The sequence below is a fragment of the Pongo pygmaeus genome, chromosome 1 (assembly GCF_028885625.2).
Source record: "Pongo pygmaeus isolate AG05252 chromosome 1, NHGRI_mPonPyg2-v2.0_pri, whole genome shotgun sequence".
NCBI lineage: Eukaryota > Metazoa > Chordata > Mammalia > Primates > Hominidae > Pongo > Pongo pygmaeus.
Window position 1 is genome coordinate 191121761 of NC_072373.2, and position 21783 is coordinate 191143543.

Sequence of the window (21783 nt, forward strand, 5' to 3'; positions counted from 1 at the left end):
CCAGCCTGCCAATAGAGCAAAAGTCTGTTTCAAAAAAAAAAAAAAAAATAGCAAGGTGTGGTGGCGCATGCCTGCAATCCCAGCTACTTGGGAGGCTGAGGCATAAGAATTGCTTGAACCTGGGAGGCAGAGGTTGCAGTGAGCTGAGATTGTGCCACTGCACTCCAGCCTCGGTGACAGAGGAAGATTTCATCCCCCCCCCAAAAAAAAAAACAAGAAAACACACACACACACAAACATATATTGAATATTTATTTATCTATTTATTTTTTAGTAACAGAGTCTCACTCTGTTGCTCAGGCTGGAGTGCAGCGACATGATCATAGCTCACTACAGCCTTCAACTCCTGGCCTCCCGAATAGCTGAGACCACAGGCATGTGTCCCCGCACCCAGCTAATTAAAAGCTAATTAAAAGAAAATCTTTTTGTAGAGATAGGGTCTCACTCTGTTGCCCAGGCTGGTTTCAAACGTCTGGGCTCAAGCAATCCTCCTGCCTCAGCCTCCCAAAGCACTGGGAGTATAGGTGTGAGCCACTGGCCTGGCCAGTTACTGAACATTTAGTACATGCTATGTTAAGCACTATTCTAGATTCCTATTCTCATGAAGCTTATATACCAATGTGGAAAAGATAGATACTAAACAGGTAAACAGATACAGGAACAACATAATTTTGGTTAGGAATAACAGGCTTGAAGACAAGAAGACAAGTTGGTGTGATAGTGATTAACAATGTTGACAGCTACTTTAGACCACAGGGGGTCTAGGAAGACTTTCCTGACGAGGGAATCTATAGAAGGAGCACTCCCATAAATGTTCCTTTTTTTTTTTTTTTTTGAGACGGAGTCTTGCTCTGTCACCCAGGCTGGAGTGCAGTGGCATGATCTCAGCTCACTGCAACCGCTGCCTCCTGGGTTCTGGCGATTCTCCTGCCTCAGCCTTCCAAGTAGCTGGGACTATAGGCACGTGCCATCATGCCCAGCTAATTTTGTATTTTTAGTAGAGATGGGGTTTCACCATGTTGGCCAGGCTGGTCTCGAACTCCTGACCTCAGGTGATCTGCTCACCTCAGCCTCCCAAAGTGCTGGGATTACAGGTGTGAGCCACCGCGCCCAGCCAATGTTTCTTGATTTAATATACTTACTAGAATATAAACTCCATGAGAGAGGGAGTGACTTCTGGTCCACCATGGTATCTCCAGCCCCTGTATTGACATTGGCATAGAGTAGGCTCAGATTAACCATTTATTTGAACTAATTAATATATAAATACACATATTTCTTCAGTCATTTACTTAAATCAGTGCTTTTGAAGGGGGTTGTCTGTGTGTCTTTTGGCAATTTCTGTTTTTGGTTTTCACAGTGATGGCAAAGGTAGTTCCTGGCACTTATGGAAGAAGGGATGCTATATATCTTGCAATGCGTGTGGACAGTCCCATATAACATAGTCCCATAAAGTGATATGACTTTTGTTTTTTTTTTTGAGACGGAGTTTGGCTCTTGTTGCCCAGGCTAAACTGCAATGGCACGATCTCAGCTCACCACAACCTCTGCCTGCCGGGTTCAAGCGATTCTCCTGCCTCAGCCTCCTGAGTAGCTGAGATTACAGGCATGCACCGCCACGCCCAGCTACTTTTTGTATTTTTAGCAGAGACAGGGGTTTCTTCATGTTGGTCGTGCTGGTCTCGAACTCTCGACCTCAGTGATCCTCCCGCCTTGGCCTCCCAAAGTGCTGGGATTACAGGTGTGAGCCACCACGCCTGGCCTGTGATACGACTTTCAAATGACCTGCCAGATTCTCATGCAGATGAAAAGTCTTTTTATAATTATCCAAGCCTAGAAGAAACTTTAAACATAGGAACAGAAGGTATTTCTGTGCCCTTAAATACAAACTAAATGTCCGGGATTGCCACCAGCATGTGAATAGAGGGGATGCTTGTGTTTGGTTTCATTGAAGCTTTACCAAAATGTGCTCATCTTTTCAGAAAATCCCATCACCCATGGATACTGCTTGCATTTCTAGTTCCTGACGATTTTACCTCTAGGTCAACAGTATCCTGAAAACTTCTCAAATCTTTATTGTATTTGGACCCAGACATTTACCTATTGGACCACCTATTATTTTATTTTAACTTATTTTATGTCACTTTCATTTCACAATTTGGCATACCATTTAATTTTTTTTTTTTTTTTGAGAGGGAGTCTCACTCTGTTGCCCAGGCTGGAGTGCAGTGGCGCGATCTTGGCTCACCGCAACCTCTGCCTCCCGGGTTCAAGCTATTCTCCTGCCTCAGCCTCCCGAGTAGCTGGGACTACAGGCGTATGCCACCACGCCCGGCTAATGTTTTGTATTTTTAGTAGAGACGGGGTTTCACCGTGTTAACCAGGATGGTCTCGATCTCCTGACCTCCAGGATCCATCTGCCTCGGCCTCCCAAAGTGCTGGGATTACAGGCGTGAGCCAACGCGCCCGGCCCCATACAATTTAATTTTAAACCTCATGCGTGTGTGCAGGTTAAATGGCTTCTAGGTTCCATTCCCGGGTGATGGGTGGGAGGGTAAGATTTATTTGTTATAGAAAGGGGCCCTGGGGTCTCCTGCAGCCGCAAGCTGGGCGGTCCTCCCCGCGCCAGGGGTCGCTGTGGCGCCGCGCGGCCGCGCTGGGTCGCTCTCGCGTGGCCGCCCCGCCTCGGGCCCCCGGGCCGAGTGGGCGGGCACGACTGCGCCCAGGTCGCGAGGCGCCCTTCGACCAGCAGCGCCCGGGGCGGGCGGGTATAAATGGAGCGGTGGCTCCGTCGGCCGCCTCTCTCCGCCCCGGGTCGCTGCCGCCTCCGCCGCTTTCGGGCTTCGCAGCCTGAGGAAAAAGAAAAAGATAAAAAAAAATCTGAAAACGCTTGAAAATCCTGAAAAAAAAAAGGAAAAGAAAAAGCGAATCCTCCTCCGAGAACCCGCGGGGAAGTCACTTTCGCACGCTTCCGGCCTGCCCCGCGCCCGCCGCCGCCGCGCTTGGCGTCCGTCGGTCTCCGTCCGTCGGTCCGGGGGTGAGCCGCCCGCCCGGCCTGCCGTGCCCTCCCCCCGCTCGGGCCCCGAGCCCCGCGCCCCGCGCCTGCCCCGGCGCACCACGTGTCCGCGCTGCCCTTCGCCACCCGCCCGGGGCTCGCCGAGTCGGCGCCCACAAAGATTTGGTTTCCCTCTGCCCCGGCGGTTGTAATCTTAAACCGCCGGAGCCCGAGGCCTATATTTATAGAGAAACGCGTGTCCCCGAGGCCGCCGTGGGCAGCGTCCGGTCGCCTCTTAAAGGATTTTTACCTTCGGAAGGGGATTCCCCGTTTAATTTTTCTCCTACTTTGATTTTTTGAAATTTGGAGCTTCGCACCAGGACCGCGTAGAAGTGCAAAGTCGCGGGGAGGGCCATATTGTGCGGAGAGCCTTTTGTCTGCGGTGCTGCGGCCGTGGGAGCCGGCCCCCGCCTCCCGTTTCCGTCCCGTCTCCGAGCCCGCCGACTCCAGCTCGTCCTCGCCGCGCCGGTGCCACCTGTGAGCCGCGGCGCGGGCCCGGGCTCGGGCTCCGAGGGCGCCCCTTTTGTCCTGCGGCGGGCCCGATAAGAAGTCCTCCTGGCGGGGCTCGGGGTGGTGGGGGGCGGGGAGATGAACGCTGCGGCCAGCAGCTACCCCATGGCCTCCCTGTACGTGGGCGACCTGCATTCGGACGTCACCGAGGCCATGCTGTACGAAAAGTTCAGCCCCGCGGGGCCTGTGCTGTCCATCCGGGTCTGCCGCGATATGATCACCCGCCGCTCCCTGGGCTATGCCTACGTCAACTTCCAGCAGCCGGCCGACGGTGAGTAGAAGCGGTGCCAACACGTGCGTGGGAGCCCGGCGGACCCCGGGAGTCGTCTTCTGGCAGGGTCCTCCTGTCGAGGAGGGCGGCATCACGACAGCATGTTGCCACCGAAGCTGGGAGCAGGGTGCAGAGATTGAGAACGCGGACCTGGCATCAGATGACTCGAGTTTCAATCTTGTTTCTACCACTTGCTAACTGGGTGACCTTGGGCTACTTACTGGTGTTGCTGGTAGTGGGGTTGGAAACCAAGGAGACTGTAAAACAGGATTAGAGTGAAGCCACTGGCATTCCACTGTGTGTGGTCGGTGTCAGTGGGGCTGGGCTGTTAGAGACCCTTGCTTGTGCCCCTCACAGGCTGGCCAAAAAGGCGGGACATTTGAAACACACTTCCCCGCAAAAGTTTTACATTGTAAAGTTCCTGCCCGCTCCGCCACCTTTACTGACCTTGACTACCTGATGTTGTGCTGATAAAGGATCGGTCAGGGCAGGCAGAAAGCAGGGGGAAGGTTTCTGTGCGTTAAACTCTCACAGAGACTTAGGTTAGTGCTACAGAAGCTGCGTGTGCCAGGCCAGCTCCTTGGTCTGTGTGTTTGCCACTGGAGTGGAGAAGTGCTTTACTCTGGACAAACGGTATCCAGGCTCTGCTGTAGAGAGTGTCGTGGAGGTAGTTTGGGGAAGCGCATTTGAAAATCTGGTGGCATTTGTCACCTCAGGCGTAACAGTGCTTTGCACTAGTCAGAGCCCTTTTACTTCATCTAATCTGAAGAAAATGGGATTCCTGCGAAGGAAAAGGAATGCAAAAAGTTGGAAGCCAAGTTGGGACTCCCAGCACAGTGCTCTGCCACCTCAGATTGTGGCCTTAGCATGGAGCATGGAGAGGTATGCCGCAGGCGTGGCAGGAGTGAGGCCAGAGGAAACCTGATCAGAGGCTGCACGTGACTCCAGATTAAAAGGGAACAACTGCAGAGATCATTACTGGGAGAAACAAGCCATTCTATGGAAAAGGATCTCCAGGTCCCTAGTTTTGGGGTCCCCACTTTGTTTTCTGTCTGAGGCCCAGAGTTACTACTTGCCCAGGTTGCAGCTGAGACCAGAGAATTGGACATGTTGAGAGGGACTAGGTATTGCTACTGTCAATCCAGTGTGCTGCTCCAAGCTGAGTTCTGTCCATGGCCATAGGAGCGCAAAGGTAGCTGAGTGTGGTCTTTATTTTAGGGGATAATGTACCACATTAGCTGTTGTCTGCCTTCTTGACTTTTGAACAAAAGTCGTGTCACTTAGAGATAGCAGAAGCCATTGGTCAGTGTGTCTGCCAACACATACTTCTGCAGGACTTCTCCCTGCTATAAATAAGTGCAGCCAGATTTGTCAGACTAAGCCGGCTTGCCTTGTGCAGTGCTGTCTGGAAATAGACAAGGAGCTGTGTTGAAATGGGCTCCTTTACTGCTAATTAATGAAATAGTTTGCGATCCCAGCTATCTGATAGCCATCACAAGCAAACTCCTCTTTCCCTGGACTGTTCCTGACTTGGATCTGTCTTGTCATCTCCCCTTTTCCCAACTACCCCCCACACAGATGAGCCCACCTTTTGAAGTGGGTGGGGAAAGTTGTTGGAAATAATGAGTGAAAATAAATTCTCCTGGCTAATGAAACAGTTGAGCTTGTGGAGTGGCAGAGTTGGGGAATTTTGTCCCCCCCCTTAAGTGAGATGTTGCCTTGAGGCAAGGAGCAGGTTCCACTGCTCTGACCCTGTCTAAATCCCCTCATGGAGGAGGTTCTGGGTGATGTCACCTTTAGGAGATGCCATCATAGCCTTAAGGAAAAGTGGCCACCAGATCTGGGCATCCTTGTTGTGATTAGTGATGAGAAGTGTTTTGGCTGGTAGATGGTATTATATTTTAGCTTTTGGTTCTTTTTGTTGTTGTTTTGAGACGCTGTTTCACTCTTGTTGCCCAGGCTGGAGTGCAATGGCGTGATCTCAGCTCACTGCAACCTCTGACTCCTGGGTTCAAACGATTTTCCTGCCTCAGCCTCCTGAGTAGCTGGGATTACAGGCGCTCGCCACCATGCCCAGCTAATTGTGTATTTTTAGTAGAGATGGGGTTTCACCATGTTGGTCAGGCTGGTCTCGAACTCCTGACTTCAGGTGATCCACCCGCCTTGGCCTCCCGAAGTGCTGGGATTACAGGAGTGAGCCACCATACCCGGCCCAGCTTTTGGTTCTTTAAATTGTCTCTGGTGTACACATGGACTTGGTTGGGAAGCTAAGGAAGCATTCCAAGGTGCTGGATGGGGAAGTTGGTTGAGCACCCAGGGTAGCTGAAGTCCTAGAATTCTACAGAACTTCCATTAAGGCTTCAAAAGGTGGGTGCAGGGCCTACCATCTGCGCACTGTCTACTTAGGCAGAAGGTATGGTGGTTTAATCCTTGTGGTGATAGTACAGAGAACTTTTCCATGTGTGATCCATTTTGATGATTGACGCTTTTTTGTTTAAAGCTTTTTTGTTTAAATCAATTTCTGTTCTCAGAAATTGAGAATAAAAGAAACTGGACTGAATTCTGAATTGAGGGATAGCACCTTTTTTTTTTCCCCAGATCATTTGCTTACAGGTTTTGTCACTTGTCTCCATAGGTGGATTGTAGACTAAATGACTTGGTAACTTTGATGCAATACCTCACTGAAAAATAAATCAGATAATCTAGTATTAGTTTCATAATTACTAGCTAGCTGTACAGCTTAGTTACCCTAAACATAAGTTTGTTCATTTTGTAAAATGTATAATTTCAGCTGTCCCACCTGAGTCATGGTGGGTGGTAGTCTGCAAAGTCTCTTTTAAATGGTAAAGCTTAGTCAAATGTGAGGTATTATCATTGGATCTTGGTGTCATTAAGGCGATTTAGATTATCTTTACTTGTGGCCCCTTTATCCAACAAGGGCACAGACCCAGAAGGGTGTTTAGACTTCTGTCATGAAGTAGTCATTAGCTGGAACTTAACGCTACCCTTACTAACAAACAGTGCAGGCTGGAGGAATCTGATGCCCTTTTATTTTAATAGAGTTGCCTTTTATCAAGAGTGATTACCTTGAAAAGTTCTGGAGTAATCTGTTCTTAGGCTGTTGGCCTGTGGGAGCTGATGTTTTCTCTCCTTATTGAAATGTCTTTCTCTCTTACAGCTGAGCGGGCTTTGGACACCATGAACTTTGATGTGATTAAGGGAAAACCAATCCGCATCATGTGGTCTCAGAGGGATCCCTCTTTGAGAAAATCTGGTGTGGGAAACGTCTTCATCAAGAACCTGGACAAATCTATAGATAACAAGGCACTTTATGATACTTTTTCTGCTTTTGGAAACATACTATCCTGCAAGGTAAACATTGATTAAATGATTTTAGCAGAATAATTAATTGATTCTTGGAAACAAGATAAATATCAAACGGAGAACTATCTTGGAATTGGGCATCAGGGTATGGGAATTTTCAAAATGTTGGACATGGAATCCTAAAAGTTCCCATAGGTAATCTCAGGGCCACACCCAGCGTAACCAGCACACGATTTCATACCCTTGTTCTTTGCTCAGCCTGAAATATCCTTCCTGTTCTTTAGCTTTGGAAAGCCCACGTTTTTCTTTTGGGATGGGGGAAAGGAGAGGACCAGAGAAGTGTCTCTAGTCTTCAGGAAACTTAATCACTTTAGAAGCATAAATTCACTCTATTCCTTCTACGTATCTGTTTTATGCTGAGCACTTTAAAACTTAAACGGTGGTGGTGTATATGTTTAATGTCATACTGCACTGAAAATCTGTTGTGGCCTTGGAAAATGTTTTGTTTTCTGCGTCACTGTGGTTTGCACCCAGATTTCTTAAAATGTGTTGCTGTCTTTTAAAGAGACAGGGTCTTGCTCTGTCACCCAGGGTGGAGTGCAGTGGTCTAGTAATAGCTCATTGTAGCTTCGACCTCCTGGGCTCAAGCCATCCTCCCACCTCAGCCTCCCAAGTAGCTGGAACTACAGGCATGTGCCACCACACTCAGTTAATTTTTTTCTTTTTTGTAGAGACAGGGTCTCTCTCCATTGTCCAGGCTGGTCTCCAGCTACTGGCTCCAACAATCCTCCTGCTTTGGCCTCCCAAAGCATTGGGATTACAGGCGTGAGCCGCAGTACCCAATTTTAAATATTTTTTGTTTGTTTGTTTTTGATAAAAATAAAGAAGAAAACATTTGGAATAGCATCTTAGTAGTGGCTACCTTTGTAAATGGAACACTTACTAGGTACCTGGTGCTGTGCTAGGTGTTAGAAAAATTATACTGGTGTACTTGGCCACCTTTGGCCATGGATGGGCTAGAGTCTTCTCAGGCACAAGATAGCCTGAGGTTCTCATGTCTCAGGAGCTGGCCAGTGGTGCTAAAGTGGTCCACCTTGTCTTTGACAGGTGGTGTGTGATGAGAACGGCTCTAAGGGTTATGCCTTTGTCCACTTCGAGACCCAAGAGGCTGCTGACAAGGCCATCGAGAAGATGAATGGCATGCTCCTCAATGACCGCAAAGTGTGAGTGTCCCAGTCCGGAGCAACAACCATCGCATGAGCCAGCCGTGGCCCCACCTCGGTATTAACTGGCACACACAAGGCGGCTACTGGTTCTCGGCCCAAGTGTGGCCTGCTCCTACCTCTCCACTCCAGGGCTGGTGAGTCTCCCTGCCTGAGCCGTGGCAGCCCTTTTGACTCGCCAAGGTGGGCTTCCTGCCCAAGCCATGGCCTGCCTGCCGCCTCTCCCTTAAAGGCATCTGTCTGTGGGTTTTGTGAGCATCAACAACTGGGGCTGGCTGGAAAGCAGCTCCAAGCTCACTCTGAGTCGGGGTCTTGGCCAGCGGCAGAGTGGAGAGGGCCCTGGACTGACCAGGAGCTGTATACTAGCAGTGTGACCTTGGCTTTCCTGTGATTCAGGTCTGTCCATGGGTCCCTCGCTAGTGGTTGATGCCAAATTGTCCCCGCGGTTCTCCATTTTCTAACTTATGACTCAGTGACCTAATACAAGGCTGGCTCCACAGTAATACTTGGTGACAATGAAAAATCCTATCCCTTTGCAGAAAAACTTCATAACAGACCTTGTTGCTTTGGTGTGGTTGTTACTGTAGAATGCAGAGAGGGGAACTTACCAAAGCCATATGGGGAGAAGAAGGGACAATAAGTCTTGGCTATTACAAGCCAAAATAATTTTTGTCCTTTGTGTCATTTAGCATACCAGAGGATGGGTTATGTTTATAATGTCTGTGTGTCCAGTGGTTGATCTACAGATATCACTAAAAAATATAAAAATGTCAGTGTATGGATAAATTTTCTTTTAAGTATAACAGTACCAAATTAAATTTAAAAAGCAAAGGGTGCCCCTTCACTCCAACAATCTCATACCTAGGATTAACCACTGTTAACAGTTTGGTTTGTATCCTTCCAGACCTTTTCTATGCATTTACATAGTTGCACAGAAATGAACGTTTTAAAAACATGGCCATCAGGTTTCTTCATGAAGGCAGTGTGATGTGGTAGGAGTAGCCCTGGTCTAAGCCAGGAGCCCTGGGGCTGGTCCTCACAGGATAGTCCTGCCTTTTTCTCTTTCTACTGGGGACTTGGGGTATCTCTGAGCCTCGTTGGTGGTGGATGGGGATCTCGTGTTTTAACCTCTCCTGTCAGTCTTTAACCTGTATTCCTTTGGGTCCCTGGACACCTGGACATCATGTTTTATTCCTCTGGGTAATTACTGTTCTTCATGGTTTCATTTTAGATTTGTGGGCAGATTCAAGTCTCGCAAAGAGCGGGAAGCTGAGCTTGGAGCCAAAGCCAAGGAATTCACCAATGTTTATATCAAAAACTTTGGGGAAGAGGTGGATGATGAGAGTCTGAAAGAGCTATTCAGTCAGTTTGGTAAGTTGGGGGTCCTTGTCCCCTTTCACAGTCTACCAGACCCATCTGTTCTTTCTTAAGAGATGAGGGTACTGCTCCAGAGATTTGCTTCAAGTGAGTTTCCAGAGGGAAGCCTTCTCTCCTTGAGCTGTGCTCAAGATGGTGTTACTAATAGTTCTGTCCTTTGGTAATAGGTAAGACCCTAAGTGTCAAGGTGATGAGAGATCCCAATGGGAAATCCAAAGGCTTTGGCTTTGTGAGTTACGAAAAACACGAGGATGCTAATAAGGTGAGTGTACCACAAAGATTGGGAAAAGCTTGTAAGAGGTTGCCCCAGAGTATGGGTGGGGTCTTGCTAGCACCTACCTAGAGCTGGGATGGTCTGAGTATCTGGTAGTAGATGCACTATTACTATACTCTGGGATCATCTTCCTGGGTTCCACATGTTAACTTCATGTAGGTGTTTACAAAGCACTTGGCACATACCTGTCACCTCAGCTATCAGTTGTTGAAAGAATAGGACAGACGTTTGTTCTCCTGCAAAGGTGGGAGAACTAAAGCCCAGTGAGTGCTGATTTGATAACAGCACGGCAGCTACTTGTGGGCAAAGCATTGTGTCAGACCCTCAACATTTATCACTTAAATACCCACAAAAGCACCTGCAGAATTTACTGGCAGCTGGAATATTATATCGCCCTAGGCTCATGTCAGCACACTTGTGTTTATACACCTGTACTATTTCTATATTATCTGGATCAATAACCCATTTAAATATTAACCTCACTTTATAGATGAGGAAGTTTGGGTTTGTGTGACAGACTTCAGAGGTGGAATGAATTTAGTTTTTAGTCCTATAGTAGAATATTTGTTGGGACTTAGACCTCCAGAATAAGACCCCATCGCTGCAACTTTAAAGACATATTTTTCCTCTCTAGGCTGTGGAAGAGATGAATGGAAAAGAAATAAGTGGTAAAATCATATTTGTAGGCCGTGCACAAAAGAAAGTAGAACGGCAGGCAGAGTTAAAACGGAAATTTGAGCAGTTGAAACAGGAAAGAATTAGTCGATATCAGGTAAGGTGGTCTTGGCCCAGCCTAGCAAAGGGATTTGCTGTGAAATATTTGCAGAACACCCTTACGTTTAGCGGGCTTTCTTTTTGGGGACTTGTAGTGTGTTCTTCCCATTTTCCCCAAGAAGATCAGGTTTAAAAGGATATATACCTACTACATATGACTGATTATTATAGAACCAGAAATGAGAAATGAGTTTATTCATCAAGAAGCTCTCTATTTTGGAAGCCTCAGCCTGTTGTTTTTAACCATGTAGGTTCCTTTTACTTAAATGAGACTCCTTTGTTTGGCATGGCTTCAAGAAGACCCCTGCTGGGGTGGGTGAGTGGTCACCAGAGCAGCTGTGGGGAGAGGTGACAAAAGGTGACTGCACTGATCATCCTGTCAGTTTCAGGGCAGTAGTTTCACAACTTTGGGCTTGCATCAGATTCATCAGTGAAGCTTGTTAAAACAGATAGCTGGGCTCCAGCCCCAGAGTTTTTCTGATTCATTGGGTTTGGGGTCTGGCCTGAGAATTTCACTTCTTTTTTTTTTTCTTGAGATGGAGTCTGGCTCCATCGCCCAGGCTGGAGTGCAGTGGCACAATCTCGGCTCACTGCAAGCTCCACCTTCTGGGTTCGAGCCATTCTCCTGCCTCAGCCTCCTGAGTAGCTGGGACTACAGGTGCCCGCCACCATGCCCGGCTAATGTTTTGTCTTTTTATTAGAGACGGGGTTTAACCATGTTAGCCAGGATGGTCTCGATCTCCTGACCTTGTGATTCGCCCGCCTCGGCCTCCCAAAGTGCTGGGATTACAGGCGTTGAGCCACCGCGTAGGCCGAGAATTTCATTTCTAACAAGTTCCCAAAGATGCTGGTGCTCCTGGTCTGGGGGCCACCCTTTGAGAACCACTTTCTTAGGGAATATTTGTGGTATAGAAGTGCAGTTAACAGTTAATCTTTTTCCTTCAGGGGGTGAATCTCTACATTAAGAACTTGGATGACACTATTGATGATGAGAAATTAAGGAAAGAATTTTCTCCTTTTGGATCAATTACCAGTGCTAAGGTATTACACCGAGATCTGGGGTTTGAAAGCAGTAGTATTCCATTATAGGCTTATTGGCATTTGTTCCATTGAAGGAATAGCATTTAAATTATGTTCATTTCTGAAAGTAGCTACTGCGTTTTTTAAGCAAAATTTCTGGATGCATTCTGGAGAATGACATTTCATTAGGTTAACATTACACTGTTTCCCAAGCACTGGAGTCTGGAGAGGAATTTGACCCAGCCCCTCCTTGCCAACCCAGAGCACCTGAATCTTTCCCATTCCTTGCTGCCTCGTGCCGGTGTGGGGACAGATGGTGCTACAGAATGAGCAGAGGAAATCCAGACAGGTTGTTTTCCATTTGTCTTGGGGCCTGTCTCTACAGCTCTGCCACATTTCCTTGAGAATGAAGGTATTTTGAAGATTTTGGAGGTGGGCTTGGGAACTTCTACCCTGGTCTTAAACAGAGAGGAAAGGGGAGTGGAAGGTTTTTCCATGTTTCGTAGTGTGCATCATTTGCTTGATTTTCTTTGATAATCATATCAACTAAGTTAGCAGGGTAAGTAGGAACCTCATTTTAAAGATAAGGAATTTTAGTCCTTGAACAAGAGAATGCTGACTACATGGGGATGGTGTACTGCTTGTCCTTGGCACTTTGGGAGCAGGATGGAAACTGGTGTCATCTGAACATTTTGAGTTCTGGCCGGATGCAGACTCCGGTCTTGCTAAACAGAGGTGTACCAGATGCCACAAAGTCCTTTAGTTGATGAGAAGGAAAGCCACGTGGGCTAGTAAGGGCTTAGTTGCCCTGCCCTGGCTCTTTGTGGACTTTGCTACCAACCTGGGAATGTGGAAAGCAATGTTATCAGTTGTAGTAGGGAGTTGGCCAGAGGCCAACTGTGGGTTTGCCCAGTTCTTACCCTTTCGTTTTTGCTATGACCCCCCTTGACTGGCCCTCATCAGTGTAAGGAGTGATCTTCTATCCTTGCTTATCTGCCTGGTAGTCAAGTTGGCATTTATTAAGAGAGCAAAAGAGCCATACCTTGAATTGTCACCATTTTCATGATGATGGTGTGGCATTTTTTTTCACATACCTTACTGGCCCACCTCATTGATAGAGAGTTATGGAGTGATGCACTTCTTTACTTCCCTATCCTCCACTTCAGGAGGCTCTCTGGGCCATTAGCTAAGACATAAAATAATGACAATCACACCAGAGAAGACAGTGAATAACCTTTTCTATTAGGAAAAATGCCATTTGTGAATGATGAACTTAATGTGGAAAAAGACTGCCTGAACCAGTAGACCTGTGGTTTTGTAGCTGTTTGGAGTATTTCATGGAAATTGAGTCTCAGGAAGGCAAGTAAGACTAGAATCTAGGCTACCTATCTCTGAGCTGGTCATCTCATTGAATTAATGGTGGCAGTCATTGGTTACCTGAACATTTTATGACTCCTGTCCACATGTGGTATTCCAAAAGTGTTATCCTGACATTGGTAAGAGCTTGTTAGAGTTTGTCCACCAAGGTCTTGAAGCATATGAGATGTGAAAATAAATTGCTCAATACTACTCTCAAGATGTTTTGTGGTTACCCGGGGTAGCTATCCACCAGATATCAGGAAACATCTTTTGAGTTCCTGGTTTTATCATTAGCCATATCATAGTGTTTCAGAACTTTAGCATCACCTGGGGACTCAAAGAAAACACCTAGTAGATACCTTAGAGGTTGTGACTTAGTTGGTCTGGGGTAAATCCTATGCCAGAACCCTGACCTAGACTCAGTGACTGCAGCAGAACCCAGGCTTTCTGGTTCTTCTGATGAATAGTTCCCTGCCCACCCAGGGACATCCTTTTTTTTCCTATTTGTAGGTTTGTTTTGGTTTTTTTGTTTGTTTGGTGTTTTTGTTTTGTTTTGGAGATGGAGTCTCACTCTGTCGCCCAGGCTGGAGTGCAGTGGCGCGATCTCGGCTCACTGCAACCTCTGTCTCCCGGGTTCAAGTGGTTCTCCTGCCTTAGCCTCCTGAGTAGCTAGGATTACAGGTGTGTGCCACCACGCCCAGCCAATTTTTGTATTTTTAGTAGAGACGGGGTTTCACCATGTTGGTCATGATGGTCTTGAACTCCTGACCTCGTGATCCACCCACCTCGGCCTCCCAAAGTGCTGGGATTACAGGCATGAGCCACTGCACCTGGCCCTTTGTTTTTTTGAGATGAGGTCTCACTACATTGCTCAAGCTGGTCTCAATCTCCTGAGCTCAAGAAGCCCTCCCACCTCAGCCTTCCAAAGTGCTGGGATTACAGGCACGAGCCACCACACCCAGCCAGGGACACCTTATTTCTTAAGTAGCTGGTCTCATTTTGTAGGTAATGCTGGAGGATGGAAGAAGCAAAGGGTTTGGCTTCGTCTGCTTCTCATCTCCTGAAGAAGCAACCAAAGCAGTCACTGAGATGAATGGACGCATTGTGGGCTCCAAGCCACTATATGTTGCCCTGGCCCAGAGGAAGGAAGAGAGAAAGGCTCACCTGACCAACCAGTATATGCAACGAGTGGCTGGAATGAGAGCACTTCCTGCCAATGCCATCTTAAATCAGTTCCAGCCTGCAGCGGGTGGCTACTTTGTGCCAGCAGTCCCACAGGTGGGTGTGCTGTTTGGTCACAGCTCTTGGGAACCTGCCTGCTGGCAGTATTCTGCAGTGGTTGGGAAGAGGGATTTTTCGTTATTAGAGTTCTAGAATGTCACAATAAGGACCCTTCAAGTAAAAATGAAGGACTTACCCATGGTCACACACACACACCCACAGTGGCAGTGGTAGCATAAAACAGTCCCCATTAGCTGACCCCTCAGCTTTTGAATAGAAAGAACATTTAAATAATTAGCTTAGGTCCTGGTTAGTGAGATGAGATGAGATACTTCTCTAGGATGGGTTCAGTCCTTAAGAGGGTGTTTGGGTATTCTTCTGTCTTACAGGCTCAGGGAAGGCCTCCATATTATACACCTAACCAGTTAGCACAGATGAGGCCTAATCCACGCTGGCAGCAAGGTGGGAGACCTCAAGGTAGGTGGTGGGGAACAGTAATTTGATGGCCCAGGATATACCTGTCCTGGTCTCCTCTGCCTTTCCTACTTCCCCGCTCTGAGGCACAGCCTAGGTTCTGGTCCACATCACTTCTCAGTGATGTGCAATTTTTCTCTTCACCAGGCTTCCAAGGAATGCCAAGTGCTATACGCCAGTCTGGGCCTCGTCCAACTCTTCGTCATCTGGCTCCAACTGGTAATGCTCCGGCCTCTCGTGGCCTCCCTACTACCACTCAGAGAGTCGGTGAGCAAACTGGCCTTTAGAAGTGTGGCCTGGGGAGGAGGGAGTCAGGATGACTAGGCTCTGCCCTGGGTTGGTCAGTTTGTTGGGCTCGAATTTATCGAGTCCTGGTTCTGTAATCTTAGCTGCGTGCTTAGGTGGCCACTTCAGGAGCAGAGAAACAGTATGAGTTCTAGGTGTGTCAGTTGCTTTTAACATTCTTTGCTCATCGGTGACTCACGTGAAAAAAGTTAGTTGTAGAAGTTTGTTAGCTGGATGACCACAGAGGCAGCCTGTTCTTTTGGGTGGGGTGAGGAATACAAGGAAACGGTGTGTACAGAATATGTCCTGTATTTCAAGATGTGGAAAGAGTTGTAGGTTATCCTTTGGCTCATCCTCGAAAGTAGTAGTGGCCCCCTGTGCAGTGTGTTGCGTAAACGTGCTTTGAAATTTCTCCTTCCGTGGGACGTGGCCAGTTGGACATCTGCCGCCAACACTGATGTGCATTTGCTGGTCTGTTGTAGGGTCTGAGTGCCCGGACCGCTTGGCTATGGACTTTGGTGGGGCTGGTGCCGCCCAGCAAGGGCTGACTGACAGCTGCCAGTCTGGAGGTGGTATTGGATGCACACAGAAGGGGGAAAGATGGGATTTGACGGGTCTTTGCCCAGACTGATGGGCTTTAATTGTATTTGTTCTTTCCCTAAGGCGTTCCCACAGCTGTGCAGAACTTAGCGCCGCGCGCTGCTGTTGCCGCTGCTGCTCCCCGGGCTGTTGCCCCCTACAAATACGCCTCCAGTGTCCGCAGCCCTCATCCTGCCATACAGCCTCTGCAGGTGAGGTCCACCAGACAGAATGCTTAAAAGGATTTCCCCCATTTCCACTTGATGTAAAAGAAGCTTTGCTTTGATTCCTTCAACAGGTATTAAATGCCTGCTCTGTGTTATGACGCTATGTTCTGATTCACTGTCCCTGCCCTTCAGGGGCTCACTAGTGGGAGAGAAGGGGCTTAAAAGTGCTCTGCCTGATGCCAGTTCACTCAGAAATGCCTCAGAGCGGGCAGCCAGTGCTTCCTGCTCTCTTTGTACGAAATAATGTGCTCACTCAGCTCTTTGAGCCTCCAGGTCACTTCCACATCCAGTGACCTATTGGATCCTTGGCTGCTCTGCAAGATGATTGGTACATTAATGCAGGAAATAACTTCAACTTATGGATGTTCAGCTTCAAAGATGTAAAGTGTGTGTAGGAGGTGAAGGGGTTGAACCTAGAGCTTAGATTTTCTAAGCTGTAACTTGCTGTCTCTAGACCTGTGCTCTAGATGCAACTAGTTTGTTTCAGAGCTTAATAGCAATTTGCTGTGGAGGTGTCACCCTAAGCCTTCAGGCCCATAAGCTGCTTAGTAGATTACTCTTTAACTGTCCTGTCTCATACTCTCTAAGTTGGGGATTTCTTAGAACTTGATGCTATGTAAAATACCTTTTCTTTGCAAGGCTTTGACTAGCATTGATGTTGCATGTTGACAGTTTTTAAGCATTTGATACAAAAACATTTGGTACAATTAAGGTGATGTGTAATGTAATTATAAATGTGTTGATATTTACTCCCTTTGATCCAATCTGCACTGAGATTTACCCTAAAGGAAAACTGTAATTTTCAGGAAAAGGTTATATACAAGTGTTTACCCTTATTTATAACAAGGCTTTTCATTCTTGAGTAACTTTGGGTGTATTAAGGAAATGTCAGAAAATGCTTGCCTAGCACTATAGGTTTATTATTTACGTTTCACTTCGCTTTCTGATAGCATGCCATTTTCATTGTAATTGGTTGTGTTTATGTCCATACCACTCAGTTCCTCACCACACCCCTCAATCCTTCAAGGACTGAAATCAGTTCCTTTAGAGCAAGGACAGCCACCTCCTCTCCTCTTTCACATAGTCAGATGTTCAGATATTGAACAGGCGCTCAACCACCATCAGGTGTTGTCCTTTCCTCGGTGCTAACCCACTGCCTCTCCTGGTTCCCAGGCACCCCAGCCTGCGGTCCATGTGCAGGGGCAGGAGCCACTGACTGCCTCCATGCTGGCTGCAGCACCCCCCCAGGAACAGAAGCAGATGCTGGGTGAGTGACCCACTTGGCTTTCAGAAGAAGAGGAGCCCAGAGCCTGATGCCAGCTAGGACACCAGTGTCCATTGTTTACTGGGATTTGATTTGTTTTTTCATTAACTACCCTCCCCATAGGAGAACGCTTGTTCCCACTCATCCAAACAATGCATTCAAACCTGGCTGGGAAGATCACGGGAATGCTGCTGGAGATAGACAACTCTGAGCTGCTGCACATGTTAGAGTCTCCCGAGTCTCTCCGCTCCAAGGTGAGCTGGGGCTCAGACCCTGCAGCTTCAGTTCTCAGCTTGGGAAGATTGGGGGCAAACTTGGATGCCCAGGTGCAGCAGAAAGTGGGATCTGCTGCCCCCAGGACCCCTCTCGTCATGCCTTGACTGTGACTGGAGGCTGCCGTGGGTATTTGGGAAAGTAGTTAGCACCAGAAGCCTAGGGATCATATGTACAGTTGGCTTTGGTCCACCACTAGGTCTGGGCACTGGGGAGGGGTGGAGTAGCTCTCCTAGATTAACTGACCACCTGAAGATTCCTCACAGGTGGATGAAGCTGTAGCAGTTCTACAGGCTCATCATGCCAAGAAAGAAGCTGCCCAGAAGGTGGGCGCTGTTGCTGCTGCTACCTCTTAGACAAGGAAAAACCGTATGTGTGGCTATTTTCATTTTTGTTCCTATGAGCATTGTTCCTATGAGCATTGTCTTCGTGGTTTGACCTGAGGTGGTATATATGCTCACTGCTTAGCTCTGGGAATACAATAAGTACAGTTAGTTACACGGAGTGTGTTGCAGGTGACTTCTTACCATGAGGACTGTGGACTTTGTCTGCAGGAGCTTGAGTGAATAATAAAACTAGTACTGGTTAATGGTGGTAGGTGTCTCCAGATAGGGAAAGAAGAGACAGTAAAATAAGCTAAGGAAAAAGCACGTGGTAAGGACCAGAGCTGGTATGTTGGGAGGGCTGACTTGGCATAGTCATGACCCTCTTGTCAAGGGCCTCAGGAGCCTTGTCATCTAGTGGTAAAGACCAGAGATGCTGCTAAACATCGTACAGTACACAGGACAGACCCAACAGAATGCCCAAAGTGTCAACAGCGCTGAGGTTGAGAAAAACTCTCTTCTAGAATACCTTCCTTTATCCACTAGATGTTAATGAATCTAAATTATTTGATTATGCATTTATTTGTGTTGGTGCTTTTCTTTACAGGATTCAAAAGCCAAATAACCCCTTATGGAATTCAGCTCAAGGTTTGAAGACTTCCTAGCTTGTCCTATGGACCTCAACACCAAGGATTACAAATTGCAAATTTAATAGGTCATTTTGTATCAAAAGGTCAATTATGAAGCACCTAGAATTTTTCAATTATACGAATATGTTCTTTGGGTTCTGCTGTGGCCCAGACAGTGTTAACTTTTTTTTTTTATTGTGGGTTTTGATTTTTTCCCCCAGAAATTGGTTTTATTTGATGTACCCAAGTCTTACGTTTCCCAATAAAGAAAAAAAATCTCCATAAAACTGCCTCTGTCTCTGACCACAGTTTTACTCTATGAATTCATTTTCACTGGAAGTAACTTTAGGATGTGAATTGGTTCCAGTGATAGCTTATTCTTTCTTGATTTGAAGCTGACAAAGATTATTAGCAAGATACACAGAACTGTTAAATATGATCCTGTCCCACAGCGTTCTGTTATAGTATGATTGTTATATTAGCCCCATTTAACTTACAGGGAACAGAGATCTGATGTGGTCAGAGCAGACCATGGGTCTGGCCCAGGAAAATCTGGGGCAGAGTGGGGTTGGCACACACCCCAAGGACATAGGGTGAGATATGCAGATCCCAGCTGGTTAGTTGAGCCCCGTCCTTGCCTTCCTGAACTCTGTTGGTTGGGGTTTGTCCTGTCCCCTCTTATCTCCTGCAGTCAGTTTATGCTGCATTCGAGTCAGCGGATCCAGTTCCCCAGATTCTGCAACCAAGTTTTCCCCTCGCGGGGAAAATGTTTGAGAGGTCTGTGACTATAGCAGATGGTGCTGAAGTCCTCAGTGCTTGTGGTTTCTTTGATGTTCAAAGTGACAGTAAAGTGACATCCTAAAGGCCAAGATCACATCTCTTTGCAGCCTACTTTCCCTGCGGCTCCAGCCTTGCTTGCTCTCCCTCCTGGAGCTTGCTTGGTGCTTCCTTAGTGCCCCATCCAGGCAGTCCTTAGAATGCTCATCCCTCTTGGCAGGCTCCTTTTCCTTAAGATCTGGTGTCACCTTGGCTAGGCACGGTGGCTCATGCCTGTAATCCCAGCACTTTGGGATGCCGAGGCGGGCGGATCACGAGGTCAGGAGATCGAGACCATCCTGGCTAACATGGTGAAACCCCGTCTCTACTAAAAATAACAAAAAAAAGTAGCTGGGCGTGGTGGCGGGCGCCTGTGGTTACAGCTACTCGGGAGGCTGAGGCAGGAGAATGGTGTGAACCCGGGAGGCGGAGCTTGCAGTGAGCCGAGATCGCGCCACTGCACTCCAGCCCGGGCGACAGAGCGAGACTCCGTCTCAAAAAAAAAAAAAAAAAAAGATCTGGTGTCACCTTAACAGATCTAAAGTAGATGTCCTTGTTTCCTGACGGCCCCTTCTTTCCTTAATCCGGTGCCGGATGGGGCGGGGCACGGTGCGGGCTTCCGGCGGAAGCGCTGGAAGCAAGATGGCGGCCGCTGAGAGGGTTCACAAAGGGTATGGTGGAGTGGAGCGAGGCACGGTCCTCGTGGGCAGTGCCAAGATTGGGGGTGGGCAGAGTGGGCGGGGTGCGGACCCATGGCCCTACGCATCCTGGGCCATGTCTCCTGTGGTGCTTCACGCTCTCGACCTGTGAGTGGTGCCTGCTAGCGCTGCCCAGATCCCTTTTCCCTACCCCTTCTGACCCTGGACCCAGAGTGGTGGTTGCGATCTGCTACCGTGACGTCAGTCCTCATTCCACTCGTTCCACAAACTCCACAGCTCTGGCCCATTAGAGGAAGGAGGTCCCAGAATAGCTGGGAAATTACGAGAACAGCCTCACTGCACGAGTTGGTGAATGCTGTGATGCGATTGTATGATGGACGGTGATGTTGAAACCAGACTGGGGAATGACCGCCCCATCCGGAGAGGTGAGGGTGAAATTTCGGGATGCTTTCAGTCCAGAGATGGGTTTGAAAGATGCAAAGTTAACTAAGCAGCCAAGGTGGGAGCCAGGCTGTTGCCTGAATGGAGACAAGCAGCAAGAGTCAAAACCCAGAGTCTGGCCATACTTAGTATATGCCACACTAAGAAATGTGGATTTTTCTCCGTTGGCCATTGGACTGCTTTTAAAGAATACCAACCAGAAGAGTAATATAGTCGTATTTGTATTTTCTTGGGATGATGGAGGAAAGAAAAAGAAGGCGATCCCATTCAGGAAATTGTCACCATAAACCGGGGCAAAAATGTAGGTCAGAAGAGGGATAGGGAGAGGAGTGTACCTCACAAGTGGTTTTGTTATACCCAGAAGAGTATTGGGACCCCTCCCTTCCTCTCTTCCCTGTGCTCATGTTAACAAGGTGTTGGAGCAACTGCACCAAAAGTGTGGAGACATTGATTCAGAATGCTCTTGGTATCTGCATAGGGGGTGGAGGACAGTTCTTTGTGCTACTTTTATTCCTTTTGGAAACATCACAGATATTCTGATTCTGCTGTATTATGAAACAGGTGACACTGAAAAGTCCCTCAAGTCAGATTCCTGATGCCAGGAAAATAACTTAGGAAAAAATTTTAAGTCATGAGCATTCTGTGTATGGCTGGTATATAATGAATTTCAGGGGGATGTCTCTCTAGGTCAGCATGGTGGTGATCTTGGAGATGGGAAAGGAAAGTTCTGAGGACAGCAGGGCTAGGATGATGGCGTGGCTATGGGTTGAAATTTACAAAAATTAACAATCTGTTGGATTTGAGGGTAGACTTTAAGTTGGAACCATTTGGAGGCTTTGATTTCTCATCATTTAATATAAAAAGTGTATAGTAAAAAGGCCGGGCGCGGTGGCTCACGCCTGCAATCCCAGCACTTTGGGAGGCGGAGGCGGGCGGACCACGAGGTCAGGAGATCGAGACCATCCTGGCTAACACGGTGAAACCCCGTCTCTACTAAAAATCCAAAAAATGAGCCGGGCGTGGTGGCAGGCTCCTGTAGTCCCAGCTACTCGGGAGGCTGAGGCAGGAGAATGGCGTGAACCCGCGAGGCGGAGCTTGCAGTGAGCCGAGATCGCGCCACTGCACTCCAGCCTGGGTGACAGAACGAGACTCCGTCTCAAAAAAAAAAAAAAAAAAAAAATGTGTACAGTAAGAATCAGGAGGATAGTTTCAGAAATTTTTTTTTTTTTTTTTTTTTTTTTTTTTTTTTTTTGAGACGGAGTCTCGTTCTGTCACCCAGGCTGGAGTGCAGTGGCGCGATCTCGGCTCACTGCAAGCTCCGCCTCGCGGGTTCACGCCATTCTCCTGCCTCAGCCTCCCGAGTAGCTGGGACTACAGGAGCCTGCCACCACGCCCGGCTCATTTT

At 47.8% G+C, this 21783-nt stretch overlaps 2 protein-coding genes and 1 non-coding gene across 33 annotated transcripts in view; all 3 read left to right on the forward strand.

Moving 5' to 3' along the window:
• Positions 1-2692: 2692 nt before the first annotated feature.
• Positions 2693-18749, forward strand: PABPC4 (poly(A) binding protein cytoplasmic 4). 12 transcript variants are annotated; one of them, XM_054493645.2, is made up of 16 exons: positions 2693-3836; positions 7015-7208; positions 8268-8383; positions 9615-9754; positions 9928-10022; positions 10669-10806; positions 11754-11849; positions 14193-14465; positions 14798-14885; positions 15030-15149; positions 15650-15736; positions 15831-15958; positions 17147-17240; positions 17361-17491; positions 17777-17879; positions 18441-18749. In XM_054493645.2, the coding sequence occupies exons 1-15, from the start codon at positions 3644-3646 to the stop codon at positions 17864-17866; spliced, it is 1983 nt and encodes a 660-aa protein (XP_054349620.1). In that variant the 5' UTR covers positions 2693-3643; the 3' UTR covers positions 17867-17879; positions 18441-18749. The 12 variants fall into 12 exon arrangements, with proteins under 12 accessions (XP_054349620.1, XP_054349622.1, XP_054349623.1 ...); XM_054493647.2 differs by having other exon boundaries at positions 2708-3836; positions 17777-17836; XM_054493648.2 differs by having other exon boundaries at positions 2739-3836; positions 15030-15101.
• LOC129023884 (small nucleolar RNA SNORA55) lies at positions 12092-12226 on the forward strand. The gene has a single exon (XR_008496966.1). It is a non-coding gene; the product is annotated as a small nucleolar RNA SNORA55 (small nucleolar RNA).
• A 133-nt stretch (positions 18750-18882) lies between the features above and the next one.
• Positions 18883-21783, forward strand: part of LOC129039973 (peptidyl-prolyl cis-trans isomerase E-like) — a 38093-nt gene continuing 35192 nt past the window's right edge. For all 20 annotated transcript variants that reach the window (XR_008503530.2, XR_008503535.2, XR_008503531.2 and 17 more), the window contains exon 1: positions 18883-20362. The gene's annotated coding sequence lies outside the window, so the exon portion shown is untranslated. The remainder of the gene's footprint in view (positions 20363-21783) is intronic.

What these genes read in the sequence shown, in the direction of transcription:
- PABPC4 (XM_054493645.2), top strand. Translation starts at nt 3,644, where the DNA reads ATGAACGCTGCGGCCAGCAGCTACCCCATGGCCTCCCTGTACGTGGGC. An exon ending in GAAACATACTATCCTGCAAG is followed by an intron (nt 7,209 to 8,267) that starts GTAAACATTGAT and finishes TGTCTTTGACAG; the next exon opens with GTGGTGTGTGATGAGAACGG. An exon ending in CTCCTCAATGACCGCAAAGT is followed by an intron (nt 8,384 to 9,614) that starts GTGAGTGTCCCA and finishes GTTTCATTTTAG; the next exon opens with ATTTGTGGGCAGATTCAAGT.